This window comes from Chanodichthys erythropterus, chromosome 18 (genome assembly GCF_024489055.1).
Source record: "Chanodichthys erythropterus isolate Z2021 chromosome 18, ASM2448905v1, whole genome shotgun sequence".
Lineage (NCBI taxonomy): Eukaryota > Metazoa > Chordata > Actinopteri > Cypriniformes > Xenocyprididae > Chanodichthys > Chanodichthys erythropterus.
The window spans coordinates 31,202,995-31,219,876 of record NC_090238.1 but is presented as its reverse complement, the minus strand read 5'-3'; the positions used below and the strand labels follow the sequence as shown (position 1 = coordinate 31,219,876).

General features: G+C 35.0%; 1 protein-coding gene across 1 annotated transcript in view; it reads left to right on the top strand.

Moving 5' to 3' along the window:
* Nucleotides 1–16,882, top strand: part of ubr1 (ubiquitin protein ligase E3 component n-recognin 1) — a 36,952-nt gene that overhangs the window by 1,573 nt on the left and 18,497 nt on the right. The window contains exons 3-20 of the mRNA XM_067366639.1: nucleotides 2,967–3,045; nucleotides 5,206–5,316; nucleotides 8,188–8,315; nucleotides 8,427–8,565; nucleotides 8,651–8,713; nucleotides 8,813–8,936; nucleotides 9,775–9,882; nucleotides 10,932–11,020; nucleotides 11,147–11,245; nucleotides 11,719–11,876; nucleotides 11,962–12,061; nucleotides 12,146–12,277; nucleotides 13,456–13,636; nucleotides 14,773–14,834; nucleotides 14,918–15,028; nucleotides 15,603–15,668; nucleotides 15,803–15,904; nucleotides 16,103–16,166. Coding sequence (XP_067222740.1) covers nucleotides 2,967–3,045; nucleotides 5,206–5,316; nucleotides 8,188–8,315; nucleotides 8,427–8,565; nucleotides 8,651–8,713; nucleotides 8,813–8,936; nucleotides 9,775–9,882; nucleotides 10,932–11,020; nucleotides 11,147–11,245; nucleotides 11,719–11,876; nucleotides 11,962–12,061; nucleotides 12,146–12,277; nucleotides 13,456–13,636; nucleotides 14,773–14,834; nucleotides 14,918–15,028; nucleotides 15,603–15,668; nucleotides 15,803–15,904; nucleotides 16,103–16,166 — 1,916 coding nt within the window. The remainder of the gene's footprint in view (nucleotides 1–2,966; nucleotides 3,046–5,205; nucleotides 5,317–8,187; nucleotides 8,316–8,426; nucleotides 8,566–8,650; nucleotides 8,714–8,812; nucleotides 8,937–9,774; nucleotides 9,883–10,931; nucleotides 11,021–11,146; nucleotides 11,246–11,718; nucleotides 11,877–11,961; nucleotides 12,062–12,145; nucleotides 12,278–13,455; nucleotides 13,637–14,772; nucleotides 14,835–14,917; nucleotides 15,029–15,602; nucleotides 15,669–15,802; nucleotides 15,905–16,102; nucleotides 16,167–16,882) is intronic.

Below are 16,882 nucleotides of genomic sequence, written 5' to 3'. Positions count from 1 at the left end.
CAGTCACCATCAACTCATATGTATGTTTGTAAGAAGTACATCAGCAAGACTGATTGATGGGCCGGTATTTGGGCAATTTGATGTTCATTGGACAGCCTCGTCAGTGGATAATGCACATTTTACTTATTCAAGTTAATGACGAGGCCAGACATTTTAAAGTGAGTGGACCTTGGTGAATTGGGTGGACTTCAATGCCTACTCTCACATTGCATCATTTTACAATACATGGGTCACAAATAATTAGACAGTTAATTAAGATGAGTTAAATGTGATTTATTCTCAGCCAGCAGGTTCATGAAAACAACTAAATCCATTTACAAATAGGGTTGCAAAATTCTGGGAATTTTCAAAGCTGGAAACTTTCCATGGGAATTAACGGGAATATATGGGAATTAATGGGAATAAACAGGTAATTTGCAAAATTGCATGTTAGCCTATAACAGAGTACTTAATGTAGTTGATAATTTTGGTTAAAACAACCAGATTTAATGCAATTTCAGTTGAATTTTTACCCTGACATTCACACAGCACACTACTTACTGCAGGGCTATTGAGGCCACACCCCCTGCATGCACTGTGCATTCTCCCAGTCCATAACATGCACATTTGATCAAAAATACAGAAAAGACAGTAATATTGTGAAATATAACTACAATTCAAAATAATGGTTTTCTATTTTAATATACTGTACATTAAAATATAATTTATTTCTGTGACGCAATGCTGAATTTTCAGCATCATTAATCCATCTTCAGTGTCATATGATCCTTCAGAAGTTATTCTAATATGCTAATTTGATACTCAATTATCAATGTTGGAAACAGTTGTGCTGCTTAATATTTTTTATAACCTGTGATACTTTTTTCAGGATTCTTTGATGAATAAAAATGTAAAGAACAGCATTTATTTAAAATAGAAATATTTTGTAACAATATACACTACCATTTTAAATTTTGGGGTCAGTAATTTTTTTTCTTTTTTTGAAAGAAATAAATACTTTTATTCAGCAAGGATGTGTGAAATTGATAAAAAAAAGAAAAAAGTGATATTGTTAGAAAATATTTCTATTTTGAATAAATGCTGTTCTTTTTAACCTTTTATTCATCAATGAATCCTAAAAAAAGTATCACAGGTTCCAAAAAAATATTAAGCAATAAATATTTATTTTGCATATTTACTAAATTAGAATTAATTGAATGCGAAAAAGAAATTTCATGTTATGACCAAACAAAATGTTTATATTTATGTTTGTATATGATACATTTTATATAAATATTATAAATCTATATAAATTTCCCAAAATTTTTGTTAAGTTTCCAAATTGGAATATTTCCAAAATTCCCCAGGTTAAGTTTCCGTGGAAAGTTTCCGGAAATTTACCGGAAACTTTCCGCCCCTTTGCAACCCTACTTACAAATAGGCCTAAAATAACCAATGAACAGAATAAGAACAATAGGCAAAGGTAAATAATCATAGACCGAGTTTGTAAGGCTGAGCAAGGCTTCCTCTGGCCTCGGACTTAAGGCTAGCATGGAATTTTCTCACTCAAAATCCACTCTCTGCTGCTGCTTATTGCGTTTAGACCTTTGTAATAATAGAATATTGGCGATATGGCAAATGATCCAGTGCTTATCTCTGTTTATGCTGCATTGAGCAGTGTAGCTAGCAGATGACAGACATGTCTGTTGATTTATTGAACGCAATGGCCAATCAGAGGTGTTTCTTCAGAATGTATTTCTCTTCAGAGAGAATCAATCAAGGAAAACGTGTGTCTAGAGCACCTCCTATTGCTTTATATCTTAACAGCTTTAACTAACTAGACACAAGCCTAACACACAGAAATTATATAATTATATATATCCAGAAATTATGTAAGGAAACAGTGACAATTTAATGTTTAAGGGAATGAAGCCTGTTTTTAGGCTAAGGAAATGCAATTAAGCCAAATAAGAACTTTAATTTGAAAGAAATTATAATTTATAAGCAGCCTGTGTAATAAGTTACCATATCATCATGCTTAACACTGAGAATTTTAATAATTGTAATGTGATGATCAGATGATAATTGGATAAATCAGAGAATATCATTGGACAGTTGGCGGGTGGATGCACAGACTTTATCTTTGTTCAATTTGCACAATGAACATGGGTTGGAGCTCTTTATTTTGAACTCTCAAAGTGCACCAAATTAATGAATTAATCTTTAAAATGTACAACATTTTCTGTATATATTGTTAATAATAATATTTTTATATTTATAATATTTAAAAAGATCTGCAGTGAGCCTCACATACTGAATTTTGGCATTGAGAACTAAACTTTATTAAAACTATTTGCACTGATTTATTGTGTTGGTTAAATTTTGTTCATTTGTGCTTTTTTATTCCTTGCAGTGGATCAGGAGATGAGTCTTTGAGTCTGTAAAAAAAGTCAACAAAGTTAAAATATAAAACCAAAGACTTTTTGAGATAATGTAATCTTGTTAAAACAGATTTTATAAAATTGGTATCGAAAAAGGTATCGTTCAGGTATCGGTATCATCTCGGTATCGAACATTTTTGAACAATACCCAGCCCTAAAAATGAGTGACAGCTTTTTAGTGATTATAAAGGGACTGCTCCTTGCGCGCTATCTAGGCGATATATAATCAATTCAGAATTGAATATATCTTTTGTATTTCATGCTTGAAGTTTCAGGAGTGACGCCCATTAAATTCCTGTACTTGAGTGATTAGGCTATTATTATTATTTTTCTTTTTCCTTCTTTCATACAAAAAATAATGTTTTTTTTTAAGCGTTAGCCAATAAAAAAAACGATATTAGTCAAACACTGGAGTCGAACTTATACTTCTATGAAGTTTTTCTGATGAGTTTATGAGAAGCCTTTTTAGATGTTGTACAAAATATATAGGTTGCTTTTGACACTATTGCTTTCCTTGCCTTGAATCATCCTTATATGTATTTCCAGGGATTGTGCAATAGATCCTACCTGTGTACTCTGCATCGAATGCTTCCAGAAGAGTGTGCACAAAAGTCATCGCTACAAGGTACATGCACTCATTATTATTATTATAAATATTATTTTATTGTTATTTTTTAAATCAAACTAACTGTGATAAGTTTTGGTATAAACCTTGATAATACAGTGCACAGCATAAATGAGTACACCCCCTCTGAACAAATACAAAAGATGTCTTTTCTTTATGATCACTAATGCAATTTATGGAAAGATGGCAAAACTAAAATATATTAAACATATTAATAATAAAAACTGAGAAATATATGTCATTAATAGCCATAAAATAAGTAAATTAGCCAATTTTGTTTAGATTAAGGATTGCAGACATGAGTACACCCTAGATTTAATTCAACAAACGTATAATATTCTAGCACTTAGTATGCCCTCCATAACTTTGAATATACTGCTCTGAACCTTCCTGGCACAGAGTGTACAATTTCATGACAAATTGTCACATCTGTCCTGTTTAACTCTTGGATGATGAGCTCCTTAAATGCCCTGATCTTTAATGGGGAGTGTTGCTCAACTCATCTCTACAGAATCCCCCACAGGTGCTCAAGAGTGTTAAGACTGAGTGCAGTACATGTCCACAGAAGGTTTTTCACCATGGGAGAACGCATATCCTCATTGTCATGTTGAAAAAATACCCAACAATGCAGGGAATGAGGAAATGGTAATATCTTCTGTTTCAAGTTTGTGTATTAAATTACACAGTGGTGTGGGAATTCATGACACAACTCCCTCACACCTTCAGCACTCATACATCCCTATATAAGAGCTTTACCACTGAACTTTACTGTGGGAACCAGGCACTTCTCACTGTACTCCTCCTCTAGCAACACCATAACATTTTGGATGCTGTTAGATCAAAATTTATTGATTTGGTCTCATGAGACCAGATTATTGATTCCCAGATTCTATATTTTGTAAATATGGGCTTTGGAAATGGCTAACTGACTTTATTGTGCTTCGGCTACCGTAGGAGGTTCCAGTGAGAACAACAACCATGCATGTCATTTCTGCAGGCTGCATCTTACGCTGTGAGATAAACAGTCACTCTTTTCATAGCATTGCTGGCTCGGAGACACTCGCTTGGTATTTCTCCTACTCTTTGTCTAGCAAAAAAATCCCTCATCACTAAATGAAAGCTTAAAATGAAGGCCTGATTATTTCACAAGTCCATTGTTTTTGAATTTCTGTGTTACTTTTGCTATATTTTCACACTTAAAACAATGATTTGGTAATCCTCTGTCCTCTTTTGTGCTGAGAAATAAGTCTCCTGACAATTCTCTCTCCCAAGTGGTTCCATTGTTGTCAGCATTAAGTCTGAGAATGATTCAGTGGGCTATATAACAGATTAATTGTCAAGAAATTACTTCTCTTTAAATGTTTTGGTTCAACATACTTACCTGTTGATCAAACATTGCCTTAAACTTACACTAGAAAATTTCGTAACTTTTAGGAGGGTGTACTCATTTTTGCTACACAACATTTTATCACCTTGATAAGAAAATCTTATTTTCCTGAATAATTTTGACATGCTTCTTTGGTAATTGGTTAAGCAGACATGCTGGAACATTATATCTCTAAAGAACCCTAACATGTCTTCTAAGTAATTGAGTAATTGCTGACTTTCAGAAGTTTCAGAGGGGGTGTTCTCATTTATGCTGTAACTGTATATACTGAAAGTGACATGTGAAGGCCAAGTACGGGAACCCATACTTGGAAATTCCCTCTGCATTTAAACCCATCCAGTTAGTGTACACACATTAGGAGTAGTGAGTAGTGAAACACCCACCCGGAACAGTGGGTAGCCATTTTTGCTGTGGCATGTGGGGAGCGATTGTGAGTTAGGTGTCTTACTCAAGGGCTGTCATTTTTTGCCAGTATTAAGACTCAAACCCACAACCTTCAGGTTACCAGTCTGACTCTCTATCCATTAGGCCATGACTGCCTCATAAATGTACATTTCAAACAAACTATGTTGGCTTGAGAAAGCTAAACCCTGAGCCAGGACTCAAACTCTGATCTCTTAAAGCACAGTTGCACCATGTGTTGTAGCGCTGCCCACTATGCTATTGTCTCGCCACTGGCAAAGGTCTACTAATTACGAATTATCTCCATCGAAATATAATTATTTTCTCATCTTATATGCTATATTATTTATTTATTTACATTGCAACCGCAGATGCATGCCTCAGCAGGAGGAGGTTTTTGCGATTGTGGCGACTTGGAGGCTTGGAAGACCGGACCCTGCTGCTCTCAACACGACCCTGGCACTTCAGTTACTATGGAAACGGTACAGTTCATTCTCCAGAAGCTTATCGATGTTAAGATTGTTGTAGATTTTTCCATGAACAGTATTGCTGAACTAACTTCCTGCCTTGAGGTCAGAGGAGCCGTTCTGCCCTTGCATTTGCTAACCCCCAACCCTCCCTCTGTGGGAAAAACACAAAGTGTGTGGGAAAGTGACACACAGGAGGGCTGTGATGCAAAACCAGCTGGAAAAAAAAAACTTCAGGAGTAGGAGAATAAGAAAAGTCTTTTGTGGGAAGGTTTGTTGTACAAGTAAATAAATGTATTAGAATGAAACTGACAGACTTGTTGGTGTTTAAGGGCATAAACATTCATTTAAATCCCAGTATTCTATCAGAAGCGATGATGTACTGATATGGCACGTAATCATGACTGATTTCTAGCTGTGTGCCTGGATTTTGGCCTGGAAAACAGATGGTCTGCTTCAGCGGTCACATAACTCAATAGATCCGCCGTGATAAGATCAGGCTGGTGATCCACACTCACTCATAGCCACTCACCGCATCCTTACCTTTGTTGGAAAACAGCAGGTGCCCTTTTTTTTTGTGTTTGACACCCTCAGGCGAGATCTAAACATGCACATAATGAACATAACAGATGGACATTAAACAAAATAAACAAACATCATATCCTGTACAAAGGCTTTGCCATGTTTTGCGTCCTATCTTTTTGCTGCTTGCGCAGTCAAATTATGAGCACTTTCTGTAACTGAACTATTATTGGAGTGACTGGCTTTTAGGAGATATTACAGATTGTGGTGTTGAGGAAATTGAGGATTTTTAGAAGGTTAGAGCAGTAGACCTTTGGGAGCTTGAATTCCTGCCAGATATCAGACAAATATACAAATGAGAATAAACAACAGTGAGTTTTTGTGATGTTGTGTTTTTGTGATCTTCCCTTTGCGAGCCTGTTGTCCCTAAAATAGCAGTAAAAAGGCACTTAAAAGATTGTAAAGGAATAATTCACCCACAGAATTTAAATTCTCTGCATCATTTGTTGTTCTGAACCTGTATGACTTTGTTTTTTTTTCTGTGGAACACAAAAGGAGATGTTTAGCACAATGTTCAAGCTGTTCTTTTCTTTTTTGTGTGGTGCACACAACTCGTGCACTAAATTTAAAATCTACTGAAGTCATGTGAGACAAAGGCCAAAATTTAAATAATTATTCACTGAAAATCTTCTTACTCACTGTAGATCTGAAATTTCAATTATAACCCTATATTCTACTATTCCAAAGTGTGGGATCAGTAAGAAATTAAAGGGTTAGTTCACCCAAAAATTAAAATTATGTCATTAATGACTCACCCTAATGTGGTTCCAAACCCGTAAGACCTAAGATATTTTAGATTTAGTCCGAGAGCTTTCTGTCCCTCCATTGAAAATGTATGTACGGTATACTGTCCATGTCCAGAAAGGTAATAAAAACATCATCAAAGTAGTCCATGTGACATCAGTGGGTTAGTTAGAAGTTTTTGAAGCATCGAAAAAATGTCTTCTCTTCCGGAATCCTTTCCATTGAATTGATTCCATTGAACTGATTCCATTGAATCCTTTCATCTGTCGGCTTTGGTAATGCAGTTTTACGTCGTTGTTTTTGGCGATTAGGACATCCGTGACATGCACACTTACGCACCATTTTAAAAAATATAGCAATACCAAAATGCAAACAATGTAGAATAGCTTGAATACAGTGTGCGTCTCCCTCAGACTGTAAACGAAGCTCGGGCGCACTGGATAACACGTCAGCAGCATCTTACATCAGCAGCGTCACTGGAGTCGTGAACCCGGATTGACAATAGACCGATAAGAGAAGACAATGCTGAATAAAGTCGTAGTTTTTGTTAATTTTGGACCAAAATGTATTTTTGATGCTTCAAAAACTTCTAACTAACCCACTGATGTCACATGGACTACTTTGATGATGTTTTTATTACCTTTCTGGACATGGACAGTATACCGTACACATTTTCAATGGAGGGACAGAAAGCTCTCGGACTAAATCTAAAATATCTTAAACTGTGTTCCGAAGATGAACGGAGTTTGGAACAACATGAGGGTGAGTCATTAATGACATAATTTTCATTTTTGGGTGAACTAACCCTTTAATACTTCTATTCAGTGGGGACACATTAAATTGATCAAAAGTGATATTAAAGACATTTATAATGTGTAATGTCAAGATTCTATTTCAAATTCTGTTTATCTGAACCTGTTCATCAAAGGATTATGAAAAAGAAATGTATCATGGTTTACACAAAAATAATAAGCAGCTCAACAGTTTTCAACATGGATAATAAGAAACGTTTCTTGAGCAGCAAATCAGCTTATTAAACTGATTTCTGAAGGATCATGTGACTAAAGACTGTATGCTGAAAAGTCAGCTTTGACATCACAGGAATAAATTACATTTTAAAATATAGTAAATAGAAAGCAGTTATTTTAAATTGTTATAATATTTCACAATATTTCTGTTTTTATTGTATTTTTTGATCAAAAAATGCAGTTTTGGAAGAACTTGTAAGAACAAAAACAGTTCTAGAAAAGTTACAATCATTTGGAACCATAGAAAAGTCATGGAAATTAAATGTGAGAACACTGGTCTTTAGTTTTCTTATAATCATTGACATCAAACAGTGTGTATTGATGAGTCATAAACATTTATGGTGCTTTGAAGCTTAACAGTCCCCATTCACTTTCATTATATGCAAATGAGCAGCTTGGACATTTAGCTAAATATTTACTTAAGGGTGAATTAATAGATTGGTTATTCTTGTTTTGTGCTCACCTACAACATTCTATGAACAACTAAAAGCTAAACGACTCCCCGTGACAGTTGCCATTATGTGTGTCACAGGACGAGTGTGTGATGGATCCAGACCTTCAGGAAAGGGCTCAGATGCTGTTCCACCTGCTGCTGCGGTACACGACAGACATGCTGGTTTGGGAAGAGATCAATGAACTATCAGAAGAGCTGAAGCCAAAGTGAGATATGCAGTTACTAAAACCCACCAGCTGGAAATTCCAAACCGTTCTCCGACTTTAGCAAAAAAAAAAAAAGGGCTCAAGCTTAATGTTGTTTAATGTTGTGTCTAGAGTGAAAGAAGACACCTACTACTGTGTGCTCTACAACGATGAACATCACTCATATGACCACGTCATCTACACACTTCAGCGAGCAATCGCCTGTGACCAGAATCAGGCTCAAATCTACACTGCACTCATTGACAAGGAAGTGAGTGTTCTGAGCATCCACTTTCCACATGGTCTTACATGGTCAACGTACAGACTTTTCATTAGTGCTGTTATTATAATGTCAGGGGCGGAAAGCAGTGAAGAGAGGCACCCTCAGATCCTGTCAAGAAGCCAAGGAAAATATAAGGGTAAACATACTTGGTACACTATACACCCATTTTTAAAAAAGCTTTTTGTAGTGTTTGGTTAGATGTAATGACTATTTCACATTTGTCTTTCCTCTGCAGCGTAACTCAGAGCACATTATCCAGAAACCTTTGCGGGTGGAGATTCTTCACTCTGCTGTTATGGCTCATCAGACCTTTGCCCTCAGACTTGGCCCATGGTTCCAGAAGATCATTGGCTACTCAGGTAGACCATTGGGAGCATTGAGAACTTGTGAACTAAGAACTGGTTCTTTATCATAACTTTTAACAATACAGTGAAATTTTCACGGCATTTGTTTCATGGCTGTAGTAAGCCCTTCTGAATCTATAGTGAAAATATAGATTTAGCCCTTCTGAGGGTGTGTTCACACTTGGCATGCTTTGGTTCACTCTGGTGCAATTGATCTGTTCATTTGAATAAGTGTGAACGCTGTCATCTGAGCCCTGGTGCGCACCAAACAAACTCTGGTGAGATTCGACTGACATATGAATGCTACACAAACCAAAGACATATAAAGGAAACAAAAAAATGACCTAAAAAGGACAGAATTCTCAAGCACACAGCATTGGATGTTTGGTAAGTTCCGGTGAAAAATATATGTAATGATACGTAATTTTTGTTGTTAAAAATCACAGTGTGAATGCTAAGCGACATTTTCCTTTTTCGGTCCGGACCTAAGAAATGAAGAGACGCGAACTGCAAGTGTGAATGCACCCTAAATCTATAGTGGAAACACTATAGTCTGATTAACCCTGTTGATTGTGTGTGTGTGTTTTGTTGTTTTTTGTTGTTGTATATTTTTATATAAAATAAATGTAAAATTATTTTTCTTATTTTGTATTTGTTTGTAATAATAATGTTATTTTTAGCTTATTGTCATAATTCTCATTTATATTATTTAATTCTCATAACAATCTATATTTATTTACACATTTTAATGCATTTTCCTTAGAAGAAATGTTTCCAGGGTTTTCAGACATGCTTTTATGTAGCTTATTTTTATAAAAATGCAGAGGTTTTGTTCTTGTCGTTGTTTCTTTAGTTGGCCTCAGGGAGGTGTTCTGCCAGGTGGCTTTGGAGCCGGCCGCTGACAACAATAAACTCTGCTTGATCAGTCGACTCATGCTGCATGATGCCAAACTTTATAAAGGTAAATATTGCAGTCTCTACAATCGGGGTGTTGTGATGTACCGGTATTGACAATAATCGTGATATTTAAAAAATTAAATATCGGTATCATGTTAATTAGGGGTGTTGCAATATACCGGTATTTGCGGTAACCATAATATTTAAAATGAATGATACACATATGATAATATGACACGTAATTAATCCAGCGCCAGTATCTAGTTGACATCTCAACATACAGTAGGTGGCAGTATTGCACCTTAATGCTGCTACTGTCGCGTAAAAACATGTCATCAAATATGAAAGATGAGACTCACGACCCGCATTCCAAGAAAGTTAGCTTGCCAATGTGGATGTTTTTTTTTTTTTTGGGTTCCATGAAAATAAGTCTGCAGGACTTGCCGATACCACCAAGAGAGCAGTATTTTTTTCTATTTTTGCCTGAAATATATGAGCATTATGGAACGTTAAACTGTAAACATGTAATTTGTTTCATTCATACTCAACACCGGAGGGCGCCCTCACACAGAAAGTCCACAAGTGAGACTCACAGGAGTAATAAAACATATTTACTGGAGATCTCTAATATGGAAAAGACATCCTATAGCTGAATAAAATGCAGAGGCATTTTGAGTGATTAAACATGAAGAGAACTGTTGCGACAGTATATGGTTTATCTGTGTTCTTCAAGCCATCTCGGGTATTTTCGTAAGGATAATGTATATTTATAATGCGATGCTAATCTACATAGCCTTTATCATTGTTTAGAATACTGTAAAATATATAATTTCTGTTCATTCTATGATAAGTCACATAAGTTCACAGAAGGAAGTTATTTCAAACTGTTCCATTAAGTGTAATTGTTCCTGTTGTATGCAATGGAGTGAAAAAACCCAAAAAACCAAAGATGAATTTCTATAGATATCGCGATATATCGTTCATCATGAATTCTTTTGGCCATGATAATTATGTAGTAAAAAATCTGATAACTACTGAGTAACTACTCTACAATTAGGTTATGCTTCTTAGTACTGTCTCTAAATCTTTAAATCTGTTTTTAACTCTCCTCAGGAGCCCGCAAGGTTGTCCATGAGTTAATTTTCAGTAGTTTACTGATGGACACCGAATACAAGAGGCAGTTTGCCATGAAATTCACAGAGGTATAATTTTACAGCTGCATATCCTTTTACATATATTTTAATGTTTGAGTAATATTGTAGTTGTTGTTTTACACTTGTCACATGCTTGTCACAGGTGAGGTCTAACGTGTGTATATCATGTTTCAGCACTACAAGCAGCTTCAGGAAGACTTTATCAGTGATGACCATCAGAGGAACATCTCAATCACAGCCTTGTCTGTGCAAATCTTCACTGTTCCTACATTGGTATGATGAACGGCTAGCAGAAATGACGACTATCATGTGTCTGAAATTGATAAAAATTTATTTAAAAAAAATCTATGGGGTATTTTGAGCTGAAACTTCAGACACATTCAGGGGACACCTTAGACTTATATTACATCTTGTAAAAAAACATTTGATGGCACCTTTAATACTTGTACTTGGTACTTGAACCTTGTCTCCAACCTTTAAAGGGTTAGTTTAAATACAAAGGAAAATTCTGTCATCATTTACTTACCCCTATGTCATTCTAAACCTATATGACTTCATTTCAGTGGAACACAAAATGGAAATGTTATAAGAATGTCCTGTTGTTGTTTTTTAACATAATGAAAGTAAACGTGAACTGTTACTTTCTGTCATTCTGAAGCTTAATGGTATCATAAGAATGACTCGTGTACTAAAGCAGAATTATCAGTGAAAGAAACAGACCTCTCTTCTTTTTTTTTTTTTTCCAGGCTAGGCAGTTGATAGAAGAGGGCAACGTCATCAAGGTCATTATAGACACTGTAATGGAGATGATGCAGGAACATCTGGACAACAACCACCGCTTCCACTTCCAGGGCCACAACCCTGACAAGTTCTTCCGGGTTCAAGTTATCTTCCATGACCTCAGGTCTACATACAACCCTTGAATTATGGAAAATAAAAACAACTCTGTTTATTTGTATCAGTTTGCTCAATGCAAGGTTTCATTTCAGGTACATTCTAATCAGCAAGCCCTCTGTGTGGACGGAGACAATGAGGGTGAAGTTCCTCGAAGGTTTATGCGTCTTTCTCCGCTTCCTTTGCTGTATGCAGGTAATGCTTAAAAAGGTTTTTTGCCTGAAAGGCTTTAGTTTGGTTTGATCTGTAGCTTAATTGAACCTCATTCTTTGATGTCAGGGGATGGAGGAGGTGAAGAGGCAGTTTGGTCAGCAGTTTGTTGAATTGGAGCCAGAGTGGGAGGCGGGCTTTACCCTCCAGATGCAGCTACGCCACATTATTGCCATGTTTCAGGACTGGTGTTCTTCTGACGTGAGTTACGGCCAATCAGAGATCTTGCTTTTCTGTGATGCTTTTCAAGATAAGATACAGAAGTGATTCACAGGGAGTGTTAATAAAATAACATGATTATACAGTATGAATATATAAAATGAATACACCACCATTTAAAACTTGAGTCGGTAAGATTTTGAATGGTTTTGAAAGATGAAACAGTATTTTTTTAGGATTCTTCGACAAATAAAAAAGCATTTATTTGAAAAAGGTTTTGTTTTTTTTTGAAAATGTAAGAACTAGCGAACTGTTACAGGTATAATAACTGTCTGTTTCAAGATACCATACCATTTGAATAAAATATACCTAACCATCATAAAAATGTTACTAAATCTGGACAATTTCAAATTGAATAAAAAATATGCCATGGTTCAAGACAATCACAACTAACTGCCCACCAAAATTCTCTCTAGATTTTGACATTTAGTTATTTGTCCTTGGCACATTCACTCATATTTAATTTACAAAGATTTTACTTCTGAAATGGGATAATGACTGGATGGTCTTGATTCCAATAAATATCTATTGTTCTTTAGCTACATAATTGTGTGAGGTTTTGAACTGAAAATAAAGCTAAAATTCATGTGTTGTGCCACCAACTACAAAGTGCAATGTCAAGTCAAACTATTTCTACTTTTCTCAGTTGCACAAAACACTATGCTAAAACATATTTTGCTTCATTACCATCAATTATGATTTGTAATCATTTTCATGGAAAACAATGTTCTCAAAGTCAAGTAAAAATCAGCTTCAGGTTACAGAATGATTCACTGTAATGTAAAGTACTTGAATTGACCACAGTGTACTTACTATTGCTTGACTGATTACAAACTGTTTATCCACTGGTTAATGAATGACCTGGACATGTGACACTGTGTGTGTGTGTGTGTGTGGCCCTGCTAAACCTTAGATTCTGGGCACGAAATGTCCCCACAAGGATGGCAGTACCAGAAATCCGTGACCTTGGGGGGACATTTTTGGTCCCCATGAGGAAAACGGCTTATAAATCATACTAAATTATGTTTTTTGAAAATGTAAAAATGCAGAAAGTTTTTGTGAAGGTTGTGTTGGGGCATAGAATAGACAGTTTGCACAGTATAAAAATCATTATGTCTATAGAAAATCCCCATAAAACCTGGATTTTTTTTTATGCACAGGAGAGGGTTCTGCTGTTGGCCTTTCAGGAGTGTCACAGAGCTCTAATGTCCTGCACCAACCAGCCCTTCCGTAGCGAGCCGACGGACAGCTACATGTGCAAGCAGATCCTCCACGCACGGTCGTACAAAGTCTCCCAGGAGCCTGTCTCCATCCACCTGCCCATCTCCAGACTACTGGCTGGTTAGCAGAATTGTTGAATTTCTGCATCAGAAGTTTGAATTTTGGGGGTTTCTAACTGGTGATGTTTTGAAATGACACAGGAAGTAATATTTGTAGTTTCTTAATTTAGCTCTTGTTTGCCCTTGACATTGTTCCTTTCAAACTATTTTGGCAGAACATCTACAGACATGCATGACTGTGCCATGCCTGTTTGACTGCATTTCTTTACAAAAAACAAAGCTAAAACAAAAAGCTGTTTTCATTACATGACATGCTTCTAATAGAAAAACAAATCTTTATATATTTTATATATATATTTATATATTCTAATGTGTATGGTATGTTTGCACACTAATGTATAAAAGTAAATGCAAAAACAGAATTTGACTTTGTGGAAAGATTTAACTAATTCACTGAGGCTCAATATTATATTTTTTTTATCCAAAGAATAATTTACACTACCATACAAAATTTTGGGGTTAGCAAGATTGTTTATTTTATTTTATTTTATTTTATTTTATTTTATTTTATTTTTTAGGAAAAAGTTTCTTATGCTCACCAGGGCTACATTTATTTGATCAAATATACAGTATAAATATTATCACAGTTAAAATAACAGTTTTCTGTATTTTATAATGTTATTTTTATAATGTTAAAATTCTAATTACATTTTAGAATATATTAGAATAGAAAATATTTATTTTAAATTATTATAATAATATAATATTTCCTGTGATGCAAAGTTGAATTTTCAGCATCATTACTTCAGTCTTCAGTATCACATGATCCTTCAGAAATCATTCTAATATGCTGATTTGCTGCTCAAGAAACATTTCTTGTTGTTATCAATGTTTGGAAACCTTTTATTATCAGTTATTTTATTTATTTACTTTAATTTATTTTACTTTAAGTCTTACTGTCCCTTTTGATCAATTTAATGCATACTGTACTTGGTAAATTAAATGATCAGTTTCTTTTAAAATAAAAATTAAATAAATTATGGAGACCACAAACTTTTTAACGGTAGTGTATTTTTTCTATATATTATTTGAACTCATGAAAGTGCACCATTGATAATTTTTGTTATCTTAAACTTTTTTTTTGTTACTGCAGTACTCTGTGTCTGTTATTTAACCACAGTTTGTATCTGCTCTCAGGTTTATATGTTCTGTTGTGCCAGACTGGAGCAATCCGGTACCTCCCTGACTTTGTGGATCCCGTGAGTATAGAATTAATTAATTAAATGAACCTGTAATGTGTGAATTTCTAGCACTGTGGTTTATATCTGTGTGTGTGTTTCAGGTGCAGCTGAACTTCACTGAGTTAGCGGATCAGCCTCTGCGTTGTGTTGTGTTGGCATCTCAGGTCAGTGCCGATATGTGGCGCAGAAACGGCCTGTCACTCGTCAGCCAGGTGAGAGCACTTTTTTTTTTTTTAAAGCCTGGTCACACATCAGATGTCACTAAAAACATGAAAGTAGACAATATTTGTAAATACAATAGTTCAACATTCTCTAAATAAACTGAATAATATGTTCAAAATCTGAACATGAAAAAAGTCTCCAAATAAAAAACTGTTGGGTCATCAGCTGATATTTCAAACACATCCATAGTTTCATAATTTAACATTGATGTAGATTATTGATGCAGTCGATGTTGTATTTCATTTGTGAACATTTAAAGAGGTCATATGATACTTTTTAATCTTTACCTTTACTGTGTAATGTATGTGTTTTTGCATTTATACAATACACTCAAAGCTGTTCCTGAGCAGTACAACCCAAAAGTTTGCTTGTGCATAGTACATTTTACAGAGGACAGCTTCCTGAACCTGGGAGAACATTGAAGCATGTTGATCTATTCTTTAATACCTTATAATCAAAATAATGAACTTGTAAAATAGCATATGACTCCTTTAAATACACAGGTTGTGTTGTATCATTAAAGTATTCTAATGTTTGCTGATGTTTTTTTTTTTACTCTGTTAGGTGTATTATTATCAGGATGTTAAGTGCAGAGATGAAATGTTTGATAAGGATGTTATGATGCTGCAGGTATGTGCATAAAATCATAAATGTGTGTATATAAAATGTATATTATAAAATAATAATATTAAAAATATATAATATAATTATAAAATTAAAATATATATATATTCATATTAATTTCATTTTCTGACCAACCACAGATTGCTGCTTCCAAAATGAACCCCAATCATTTCCTTATGCTTGTCCTTTTGAGATTTGAACTTTTCGATATTTTCAATGGCAACTGCTCTAGTAAAGATCAGGTGAGTAAGAGGATCTGAGATCATGTGGAATATATACATTTATTTACAAATCTATGTAGTGTAGCTAATTAAGTAGCATGTAGTTTACAAACTACAGTTTCATATTAACTTCTCCTAAGCTGGATAATAATTTACTTTTATTATTTTTCATTAATAATTGTTGAGTTTGATTTGTTTCTTTGCCTTTTCATCACACAGGAAGTGCTGAAACAGTGGAATAGGTTAACAGAGGGGATGCTCTACCTGATAATCGTCATTGTTGGTAAGTTCTCTCAACTTGACCTTTTATTCCCACTTCCACAAGTGTTTATTTGTTTTTTGGGGGGTGGGGGGTTGAAATAGAGTTTTGGTCATTGTTACAGACTGCGTCCATTTGCTGTCTTTAGTTGATGTGTTATCAGTTGTTTCATGTAAATGGTTTGACTGGAGACACTGTCTTTGTTGTTTTACCATATATTAGAGGTGTAACGGTACACAGAAGTCACGGTTCAGTACGTTCCTCGGTTTTGGGGTCACTGTTTGATATGAGTTCGGTACAACAGGAAAAAGCAACAAATTCCCAATGCTAGGTTTCTTTTCATTTATTTTGAACAGACAGTAGTGCAAATTACAGTTTGTTCCACCTAGCTGCATTTATTCCCCCTGAGGTAGTTGGTACAGTACAGCCTCCTTTAGCACTAAGCAGAATGCACTCTTGCATATAAAAACAAAACAAAACAAAAAAAAAGATATTTGGTCACAATCGGCTACAAAACTGAAAAGCACCTCTTGTGTTATAAAAGTACAAAATAAATAGAATAATGAAAAATAAAAGTTTAGAGATCAGAATTTGCTTTTTTACTCCTGTAGTCTTTTTCTGTCTAGCTCCAGTGATTGGCACATCTGAATGATGTCTTTTGATATGTGTTAGCATGAATGGGCCTGGGCCCATTCCTTATTGCTTAAAAATAAAAAATTAAGGAATTGTTGATTTGTTAC